This window comes from Trachymyrmex septentrionalis, unplaced genomic scaffold (genome assembly GCF_001594115.1).
Source record: "Trachymyrmex septentrionalis isolate Tsep2-gDNA-1 unplaced genomic scaffold, Tsep1.0 scaffold410, whole genome shotgun sequence".
Classification (NCBI taxonomy): Eukaryota; Metazoa; Arthropoda; class Insecta; order Hymenoptera; family Formicidae; genus Trachymyrmex; species Trachymyrmex septentrionalis.
In genome coordinates, this window is record NW_017305581.1 from 92,574 (window position 1) to 102,961 (window position 10,388).

The 10,388-nt window shown below is 40.9% G+C and overlaps 1 protein-coding gene across 1 annotated transcript; it reads right to left on the reverse strand.

Moving 5' to 3' along the window:
* Positions 1–4,589: 4,589 nt before the first annotated feature.
* LOC108751193 lies at positions 4,590–5,569 on the reverse strand. The gene is made up of 2 exons (XM_018491274.1): positions 4,919–5,569; positions 4,590–4,874 (listed from the first exon to the last, which is right to left on the reverse strand). Exons 1-2 carry the CDS (start codon positions 5,567–5,569, stop codon positions 4,590–4,592), a joined length of 936 nt encoding a protein of 311 aa, XP_018346776.1.
* Between the last annotated feature and the right edge of the window lie 4,819 nt (positions 5,570–10,388).

Sequence of the window (10,388 nt, forward strand, 5' to 3'; positions counted from 1 at the left end):
GCTATCGGAGACGTTTGGTTTCAGAGATGATTAACATCAAGAAACAAAAGAATGGTCTCAATTTACAGACTGATACCGATGGCCTCCACAAAGCTTATATTCCAATCATAAATAGAGTTTGACTTTCGGTTACGAACAGTCCGTCTCCTCTCTCAGTCTGTGTTGATCCGCACTACTGAACGTACATGAAAATCGATACATAATGTCTGTCTTACATATCTGCGCTCCTTCTCACTGTACATATTTCATAAGTTTTTTATTTCTTTTTGGACATATTAATTCAAACTTCTTACATATGATTTCTGGTGAGTTTTTTATGAAATAATTTTTATTGATTTTGTTGGATTTTCGGTATTTTATATTATTTTATTTATGCGTAGTTGTCGGTAGTACGTTTTTTTGTTTTTTAATTTATTCTTTTTATTAACTTGAACTTTACCAATGACATTTTTAATACTTTTGACTGTTCAACCATACGGAAATTATGTTTTGAGATCAAGACTCACCCGAACTGTGATTATTCTGAATATAAGAACATTTGCGACAATTAATTTTATTCTGTTATTTTTCATTGTACTAATGTCTGAAGAGGGCTCAAACTGGTAGCCGAAACTTGTTACTTGTAATGTATTAGTTTATAGTCTTATTTTTTGCGTGATGTTTCATCGCTGTTAATATAATATATAATTTTATGAAAATTTAAAAAATGTGGTTGACTCTTACTTCGCCCGTTGATTGAGTTTTGTTATTATTGACTTTCCCTCGTATTGTCTATAGTTGCCTCAATAATCAGGCTAACTTAAAATCACATTGATTATTTAAAAATTTCATAAAAGGTCCAAACCATAAGCTGCAAAAATTGATTATAGGAAAGTAAATAAAACATTAAATATGCAAAATAAAAAACAAGCAGAATACCTGTTTTTGTGACTAATTTATTATAAGCATTCTATTTAGATGTTTTAACTCTTGGAAAAAGATTTTGCTTTCTCATCCATTCTTTCAAATTTCTTGCTCTATTAAAAAGTTTTCCTCTAGTAAGAGATTGATTACTTCCCTCTTCTTATTAAGAAAGCAATGTCAAGGAAAGAAAAAACAAAGAAAAGAGGGTTAGGATGGGTGCCGTGGTGGGACAGAGAATGTAAAGTGGAAAAGAGAAAAGCGCATAAAGCTAGAAGAGAGTATAGAAAAGATCAAGAGGAAGGAAAGTATAGAGAATACATAAAGAAAAGGAAAGATTACAGGGAATTATGTGAGAGGAAGAAGAAAGAATATATGAAAAGGGAAGAGAAGGAAGTAGAAAAAATAAGGACTGAAAAACAGGCATGGAATTTTATAAACAAGAATAGGAAAAGAAGGCAGGAAATAAGTAAAGAAATAACAATGGAAAAGTGGGAGAAATTCTTCATGGAAACGTTAGGAGGAGATAAGCAGATAGCAATTGCTGAAAAAAGAATAGAGAGAGATAGAAGAGGAGACGAGGAGTTAGAGATGGAAAAGGTCTACGAGGAAATAAAAAGGTTAAAGAAAGGTAAAGCAGCAGGAATAGATGAGTTAAAAAACGAGGTATGGATAAGTGGGGGGGAAAAAGTGTGGAAGAAGTTAGGAGAAGTAATAAAGAAAGTATGGAGTGGAGAAGGTATACCAGAGGAATGGAGGATAGGAATGGTAGTACCTATATGGAAGAGAGGAGAGAAGAAAGACGTAAAAAACTACAGAGGAGTGACTTTAATGTGTACATCTTATAAAATATATACGAATATATTAAACAAGAGAATCGTTGAAGAATTAGATGATAAGAATGGGTGGGGAAGATCACAAGCAGGTTTTAGAAAGGGAAGAAGCACAATAGAGAATATAAAGATACTAAAATATTTAATAGGAAGAAGGTTAAAGGATAAAAAGAAGTTATGGGTGTTGTTTGCAGATCTAAAAGCAGCGTTTGATAATATAGATAGAGCAGTACTATGGGATATGATGAAGAAAAGAGGAATTACAGAAAGTATAATAGATAGGGTGAGGGAGATTTATGAGGATACGAGATGCAGAGTAAGGATAGGGGATGAAGAAACAGAAGAATTTAGGGTGAAGAAAGGAGTGAGGCAAGGGTGTCCGCTTAGCCCAACGTTATTTAATATATATATTGCCGATATTGAAGAGGAAATGGAAAAAGGGCCAGGCGGAGTAAAAGTAGGGAATAGTAAAGTATGGACACTGGAATACGCGGATGATATTGTAATGGTAGCGGAAGAGGAAGGACAGATGAGAGTGATGTTGAGGATGCTGAAAGGATATTTGGAGAGAAAGAAGCTAGAATTAAGTACGGAAAAGTCGAAAGTTGTGGTATTCCAAAATGATGGAGGAAGAAAGAAAGTAGGAAGCTGGTGGTGGGGGGGGAAAAAAATAGAAGAAGTGAAGGAAATTAAATATCTAGGATATATTATGAAAAGTAATAATAAGGAGGATGGACATATAAGAGAGAGGGTAAGGAAAGCCAGGATAGCAATGGGGTGGATATGGAGCTTTGGGGAGAGAAAGTTTAAGGGGGACATAAGATGGAGAGTGAAGTTATTCGATAGCATAGTGAAGGGGATACTTTTATATGGGGTGGAGATATGGGGGTATAAAGAATGGAAGGAAGTAGAGAAGCTGCAAGAGAAATATTTAAGATGGATATTAAAGTTGGATGGAACAACACCGGGATATGTAGTAAGAGAAGAATTGAAAAGAGAGAAAATAAGAATTGAAGCAGGCAAGAGAGCAGGGTGGTTTGAGGACAAAATGGAGTGTGGAAAAGTAGGAGAAATAGGACAGAGATGTATTAAAGAAAGAAGAAGAGAGGAGAAAGAGAGGGAGGAAAAAGATTGGACAAAGGAAAGTATAGAGAGGCGGAACTATTTGTGGAGGTGTGGTAGAAGTGAAGAAGCACTACAGGAAGAAGGAGAGGACAAGTGGACCAGGATGAAAGACAGAGATACGGAGGTAGACGAACAGGAGAGGGGATTTAAAGTGAGTAAATCAAAGTCATGTGAGGAATACAGATGGGTACAAGGTATCCCAGAATATATAAGAAGAAACAAAAATAGGACCGAGGGAAAGAAAATACAGAGAGTAGCAAGATGGAGGTGCGGAAATGAAACGAAAGGAAATAAGTATTGGTTGAAGGATGAGGAGAGAAGATGTAGATTGTGTGGATGGGAGAGTGAGTCAGTAAGACACCTGAGAGTATGTGTAGGTTTGGATGGAGAGAATGAAGATGAAATAGATGTATTAAACGAGGATGGGAGAGGATATGAGTGGATGGTGAAAGTTGAGAGAAAGAGAATGAATGAAGGAGAAATAAACAAAGAGAATGATTGATATATAAAGAATCAAATTGTAATTAAATTGTAATTAAGGAAGTTATGTAATCACAATGGTGGAAACATTAATAAACAATAATACTTCCCTCTTCTTTTGGAGCAATATAATAAACATTCTGTAATAAATTATTAATAATATAAATTAAAGATTTATATGTCAGATTAATGCGGGGTTTGCAATATATTGGAGACGTGAATAATCATAGGGTCTTAAATCATAGGAAATTAACTATTCATAGTCGATTATTTTCCTCATATTCGATTATGATTGATCAATTTTTTACGACTTAAGATCCTATGATCCACCGTCTACAACTTCTATTGTAGATTCCGCATAACATGCAGATGAAACTTAGTACAGTATCTCTTCATTTGCAAATAGAGTTAAAATCTTGTCTTTCAATATAATTAACTCAGATTTTTTTGGCCTGTAAACAAAAAATAAAGAATAAAACAAAAAATAAAATTTTGCTAAGTTGCTTTTAGTAGTTTTTAGTTAGAAAAAAAGTACACAAGCTTTAATTTAACTACTGTTATTCACAGTATTCAAGTAACCAAGAGAGAAACATATTAAAATATATTTATTAATGTAATAGCTTACTAAGTGATATGGAAAAGTAACCATTTAATAACAAGGGCTGTTCGATCTTCTTCTTTCAAACACTTATTCATTTCATAAGTTTGAAGAATAGCCTTACCTCTAAAAACTGATCAAGTAGTTTCTTTAAATCCTGAAAAGCAATAACAAAGTTTTTTTTGCAATTTTCCTATAACAGTAGCAATGCAATAAAGAGTTTTGATGTGAAAGCTTGATTAATAAAAAAATCATAAATTTGACCTTGGATGTTGATAAGAAAATTAAACTATATCAAAAGTAATGTGGGTGAAGGAATGGTTCGGTATTAACTGTGACTCGGTTGGCGCGGACACTTGTACTTTATTCGTTAGACAGAAGTCGAAAGCGTGGTGCGTTCGAGTCGACAAGTAAAATATGACTGACTCTTCTCGAGATTCTTGCGCGGTTCTTCGCGCATCACACGCGAGCTTCCTTTGTTTCGAAAAAGCTCCAGGCGTACCCGATTCGAGGAATAAACAAAAGATACACCGAGTTACGGTGACAAAAGACGGAAGAAAAAAATATAGAGAAAGCCAAACAGAAACTCTACACTGAGGGCGACGCCGCGCGCACGTGTCGCTACAGTACCCCCCTGCTAGTGATTTGCCTAATCACGAGAAACCGCCTTGAAGTCGGTCCGGGAATCGCACTCGTCTGCCCGATCGTGTGGTTTGCCGTAAAGCGGTCTTAGTCGGCTCCTGGGCGGTTGGTGGGTCGGTCCTCCTTGCTGAATTTTCTGGGTTATCCAGCTCCGATGGCACGGACGGTTGCAATGATGTGCTGGGACTTGGGGGGTTCTCCAAACGCTGCTCGATTGGTAGCGAGCTAGCCTTCTCTGGTTCCTCGTCTTCTGAAATGATGTAGGCGGGCTTCAGCCGATCGACACGGTTACATTCCTATCTCGGATGTGAACCACGAACGTTTTCGGTTTGCGGCTGACCACTTTGTAGGGTCCGTCATACGGTCGCTGCAGGGTTCCTCCAGGTGCGTTGTGGCGCACGAATACTTGGTCCGCCGTACTGAGATCTTTGAACACAAAGGTCCGCCGTTCGCCGTGGCGGGTGCCATTTGTCGGGCGGAGTCTTCGGAAGTGCTGCCTTAAATCTTTGACGTATTCGGCCGCGTCGCCTTCTGGGAGTGCTCTTGAAGCCAAGAACTCTCCGGGCAACCGAATTGACTCGCCGTAGAGAAGGTCGGCTGTGGTCGCTCCCAAATCCTCTCGCCACGCAGCCCGGATGCCGAGCAGCACGGTGGGAAGAACCTTTGTCCATTGGTCCTTCTCGTGGCACTTGATGGCTGCCTTGAGCTGTCGATGTAGCTCTATCATCCCATTGGCCGCTGGGTGATACGCTGTTGTCTTGAGGTGCGCTACTCCGTATAGCGCGCTAAGCTGCCTGAATAACTGCGATTCGAATTGTCTCCCCTGATCGGTGGTGATGCGGAGTGGGATGCCGAATCGAGCTATCCAGCCCTCGTAGAAGGCGCGAGCGATGGTGACTGCCTCCTGGTCCACGAGCGGCATCACCTCCGGCCATCGAGAGAATTGGTCGATGCAAGTCAGGCAGTACCTGTAGCCTTCCGAGCTGGGCATGGTGATAAGGTCGAGATGGACGTGCTCGAATCTCGATGACGGTGGTGCGAAGGTACCGCACGGCGCCGAAACATGGCGAGTTATTTTTGATCGCTGGCACTCTATGCAGCTTCTTGCCCATCTTCGACAGTCGGATTTGATTGAAGGCCAAACGAATCGTTGTGTCACTAGCTTGACGGTCGCCTTGATCCCTGGATGCGCGAGCTGATGTACCGATTCGAATGCCGCCCGGCGGAACTGTTCGGTGACGAACGGTCTTGCTGTTGTTGAAGACACGTCGCAATACACACTCACCGGTGTCCCCGGTAAATGCACCCTTTTTATCTGCAGTGCCGAGTTCCCATTAAGCTAGATTTTTAACTCGTCGTCGGTCTCCTGTGATGTTGCCAGGGCTTCGTAATCCAAAGCTGCGATTTCTTCAACGCGTGAGAGGGCGTCGGCGACGATGTTGTCCTTACCGGATACGTGCCTGATATCGGTCGAGAATTGACCGATAAAGTCGAGGTGACGGCATTGCCGGGACGAGCCCTTATCGGCTTTCTGTCAAAAAGCAAAGGTGATCGGCTTGTGCTCCGTGTAGATCGTGAAGGTCCTAGCTTCTACCATGTGCCTGAAATGTTTGACGGCGAGGTAGATGGCGAGGAGTTGCCGGTCGTATGCGCCGTACTTCTCTTCGGCACCACTTAGCTTCTTAGAGAAGAAGGCTAATGGTTCCCAACTATCGCCGATTCGTTGTTGAAGGACCGCCCCCACTGTGAAATCCGAGGCGTCGGAGACCATTGCGAGCGGCGCGTCCGGTTCAGGGTGAGCCAGTAAAGCCGCTTGCGGAATGCTCTCCTTGCATTCATCGAAGGCGGCCTGTGTCGATGTAGTCTAGGCGATGGGGGTCTTGCCCTTGATATTCCCCTGGAGTAGGCGAGTCAACCATTCAATGGTGCTTGAAGGTAAGCCGCTCTGGGTATGAACCTCCTATGAAAGTTCAACATACCCAGGAACTGTCGCAGCTGTTTCGCCGTCGTCGGCTGCGGGTAACTCCGGATGGCTTCGACCTTCTCGGGCAAGGGCTGAGTCCCCTCGGCGGAAACTCGATAGCCAAGGAATTTAACTTCTGCCTGCCCGAACGCGCACTTGGTCTGGTTGATAACTATCCCGAATTTCCTTAGCCGTTTGTACACGATCTCCAGGTGCTGCAGGTGCTCGCGTTCGGAAGTCGATGCGACGAGTATGTCGTCTATGTACGCGTAACAGAAATCCAGACCTCGGAGGACTTCGTCGATGAACCGCTGGAAGGTTTGCGCGGCGTTGCGCAGGCCAAACGACATGAACGGAAATTCGAATAATCCGAACGGTGTCGTTATAGCCGTTTTTCTGATGTCCTCCGGTGCGACGGGGATCTGGTTGTACGCCCGAACTAGATCTATGGTTGAAAAGATACTTTTACCTCGTAAGGACTGCGCGAAGTCCTCTATGTGTCGGACGGGGTATCGGTCTGGCAAGGTCCTTGCGTTGAGGGCGCGGTAATCTCCGAACGGACGCCACTCGTCGCTGGCTTTCTTCGGGACCATGTGCAGTGGTGATGCCCAGCAGCTTTCCGATGGTCGTGCTGTCCCAAACTGGATCATGGTCTCGAATTCCTTCCTGGCCGCGCGCAGTTTCCCCGTCGGCAAACGTCTTGGCTTATTTGCCACGGGAGGACCTGGTGTCGTTCAGATATGATGTTGGGTCGAATGTTTTGGCTCAGCAGGGGCGCCGCTCGGGCGCGTGATTTCAGAAAACTTCTGTAACTGCTTGTGATAGATCGACGTTCCAGCAATGGTTTTAACGCCGGGGATGTCACCCTTTGCGACGTGACCTTTGGCAGTCAACGAAGTCAGCTGATCCACTAGGCGACGGCCACGAACGTCGACGAGCAAGCCATAGAACGCCAGGAAATCCGCTCCGATGATTGGTTTAGGCACGTCGGCGACGACGAACCTCCACGTGTAGGCCCGGCGTAACCCGAGGTTGAGCGTAATCGTGATCGTGCCATAAGTCGCGATGACGCTGTTGTTTGCCGCCGTGAGCTCATACGTTGACTTCTCCCTCGACCCGCGTAGAAATGTTCTTAGGTAAACGCAGAGATCGGCGCCGGTATCAACTAAAAATACCTTCTTGGAGTTTTTGTCCGTGACGAACAAGCGGAGGGACGTAGGGCTCGGGTCGCTTGCCTCCATTAGCGACCGCCCGGATCGTTTCCCGAACGGAAGTTGCACGGCGGTTCGCATCTCGTCGCGTCAGCACCAAACCGCCAGTGGTACGCATGGACGCTGGAATTCGCCCTAGCCAGATGGTTTTGAGCAACTCGTCCAAAACGGCGGTGCCCGCCAGTCCACGCAGGTGGCGAAGGAACTGGGATGGCTTTCGGTCTCCCATCTCCTCTTGTTCGAATAACTGCCGAGTCTTTTTCTCCTGTGAGGTCCCGAGCCGGCGTATGAGCTCCGTTTTAAGTAACTGGTACTTTCCGGTCTCGGGTGGATCGACCAATATATCGCGGACGTCCTCGGCGTATCGGGCATCGAGGTTGCCCGTGACGTAATGAAATTTTGTATCGTCGTTTGTGATTCCCGAGAGCGCAAATTGACTCTCCACCTGGCGGAACCACAGTTCGGGATTGCGAGCCCAGAACGGCGGAATCTTGGTCGCCACTCGGTCGATCGATGCGGCAGAGCTTTCTTTATCCATGATAGCAGGAGTTATGGTTGGGTCTCAACGTCAGTTCTTATAATTTTTTGGTGTACTTACACAATTACCCACACTGCACTTTACGGAAAACGCGATATATGCATGCGAGATCACGTCGGGGTCACCAATTATGTGGGTGAAGGAATGGTTCGGTATTAACTGTGACTCAGTTGGCGCGGACACTTGTACTTTATTCGTTAGACAGAAGTCGAAAGCGTGGTGCGTTCGAGTCGACAAGTAAAATATGACTGACTCTTCTCGAGATTCTTGCGCGGTTCCTCGCGCATCACACGCGAGCTTCCTTTGTTTCGAAAAAGCTCCAGGCGTACCCGATTCGAGTAATAAACAAAAGATACACCGAGTTACAAACCGGTGACAAAAGACGGAGGAAAAAAATATAGAGAAAGCCAAACAGAAACTCTACACTGAGGGCGACGCCGCGCGCACGTGTCGCTACAGTAAAAATAATAATTAGTTTCGGTCAACGTTATAAAAATCTAATGAAAGCAAAATAATAATTAATATTTTGATCATATTTTTTTTATAATGCGTATAAAAATCTCAAGCTGACTTAAATAAACAATAAAATTGAAAGTAAAAGTCCAATTTTATTTAGTTACCAAATCCATTAATTCACATGAAGCACTCAAAGCAGTGATTTTTTTTCAGCAAGTATGTCTGGAGTAACTATTTTCTTAACAGAAGTTGGATTTTCTGTTTTAGCTAAAGTTTGCTTTCCTTTTAATCCTAATTCATTAAGAAATTTGTTGTTTTCCGAATCTGATTCTGAATTCTAAAATAAAAAATTAATATGTAGTAGAATTATAAATTAGAGAGAGAGTAAACTCTTTTTTAAAGAAAATTTTTAATGAAAATTATTTTTAAAAATAAATAAATTTAATGATATATGTATATTTATTCTAGTGATATATTATATCTTTTCATTGTAGCACAGCAATCTTATGTCGATTCAAACATGTAAATACTGTGCTCCCATCCAGAATAAGTCTATTTTATTTTACAACAAAAGTTAATTTCTTAATTTAAGTTATATTATTGTAGTTTAATAATATAATACTTACATTAATGTAATCTGAATCGTCAGAAACGTCCTCAACTTCTTTAGATAAAATCGAAATTTTAGACTTCATTTCATTGATTCGTCCTGTTTCATTTCGTTATTTATGGATAAAAATATGTCTTCTGTCTAGATTTAGCAGACGTGACTAAAAGAAAGAGAAAATACGTATTTGAATATATAAAACTTTTCAATATAAGATTTATGTGGTTGTGATTAGAAACATTAAGAGAGACTATTAATTAATTCAAAACACAAATTTTAAATTATAATTTATTTCAAAGTTAGAAACTACGTTTTGATCAATGTTATCAAAAATAATGATTTAATTAAAGTTATATGTAATGTACACTGTAATGTGTATGTTGTGTAATCTATACATATATATATACATATACATATAAATATATATATCTATACATATATATATATATACATTTTGAAAATAGATGGAACATATCTTACTTGAAATTTGATATTATCTTTCTATTCAGCATATTTTTTCCAAAATTTTCATTCCTAGAACAAATTCCTTTAATAATTTTTTTGCATCATTTTCATTAAATTGCAAAAATACATTAACATCTATTCCTTGATCTGAAATTAAATTTCACATACAAAAAAGAAAATATTACTTTTAAAAACTAGTAATTATTTAATATTTACAAATAGATTAATACTTATTCTTCCAAAACAGCAGTTAGAAGTTTCTATTTTGTAATCTGTTTATCTATTTATTAACCCTCGTTTAGTGTTAACTAAAAAAATTTTGAAAAGGAAAATTATTTCTAAAATAAAAAATGTTAGTCTAGGTCTACTTTGCCTGCGTTTTAATATTCACTGTCAGTATTGCAATCTATAGCATACGTTACGTGCACTATATTTTCAGAACTGGCAGTGAATATTGCAGCCCTAGACTTATACCATTTTTACGAACAAAAATAAAACGTAGAAATCTGCATAGGTCACAGATCTAGGCACGGTCCAATGATTACGAGTATGTATATATATATATATAAT

Coding starts and splice junctions, on each gene's coding strand:
- LOC108751193 (XM_018491274.1), bottom strand. CDS start 5,569: ATGCCCAGCTCGGAAGGCTACAGGTACTGCCTGACTTGCATCGACCAA. Junction 4,875..4,918: donor ATGACGGACCCTACAAAGTG/GTCAGCCGCAAA, acceptor CATCCGAGATAG/GAATGTAACCGTGTCGATCG.